The sequence below is a fragment of the Sprattus sprattus genome (genome assembly GCF_963457725.1).
Source record: "Sprattus sprattus genome assembly, chromosome: 1".
Lineage (NCBI taxonomy): Eukaryota > Metazoa > Chordata > Actinopteri > Clupeiformes > Clupeidae > Sprattus > Sprattus sprattus.
In genome coordinates, this window is record NC_137920.1 from 27,681,400 (window position 1) to 27,682,043 (window position 644).

Sequence of the window (644 nt, forward strand, 5' to 3'; positions counted from 1 at the left end):
TGGCAGAAAGGTTTTATAAGGGCTGATAAGGGTCCTACTCTGTTGAACCCTTGAAAGGTTAGATAAGGTCCTACTCCGTTGAACTCTTTAAAGGTTTGATAAGGTCCTACTCCGTTGAACTCTTTAAAGGTTTGATAAGGGTTCCTACTCCGTTGAACTCTTAAAAGGCTTCTACAAAGAACCCTGGAAGGGTCCATCAGAATGTTCAGAGTAGAACGTATGAATGCTTTTCTAGGCAAATAAAACCAAAGGACCATTAGAGGTTCTAGACAGCACCCTTGACTCAGAGAGTGAACGGTGAAATGCAAGTACGTCCTGTAGGTCTCCTATGGGTGTAGCTGAGGTGGATGCAGCATCTCAGGTCAAAGGTCGAAGGTCAGGTCAAGATTGCGGCAGCAGCAGCAGCTTCGTAGAGGCAGTGAGACACTCTCATCTTTAGGTCACTGGCTCAGTCAGGAGCATCCATGTTACAGGCATTTCCAGACAAACACGCTGTGAATAAGACATATTGTTGTAGTTACTTAGGCTCCTACACAGCATAAATCAGCATAAAACTCCATTTTAAATTAGGAGTGACTAAGGAAAACTACATATCCAACTGAATAGTTCTGTTTTTAAGTGATTATCTATCAGACCGTCTCACC

General features: G+C 43.2%; 1 protein-coding gene across 1 annotated transcript in view; it reads right to left on the minus strand.

Moving 5' to 3' along the window:
- Positions 1-467: 467 nt before the first annotated feature.
- The window catches only part of eml6 (EMAP like 6), a gene marked incomplete at both ends in the record, with an annotated part of 39,406 nt that continues 39,229 nt past the window's right edge, over positions 468-644 (minus strand). Inside the window, one exon of the mRNA XM_080843227.1 lies at positions 468-492. Within this exon, the coding sequence (XP_080699353.1) occupies positions 468-492 (25 nt within the window). The remainder of the gene's footprint in view (positions 493-644) is intronic.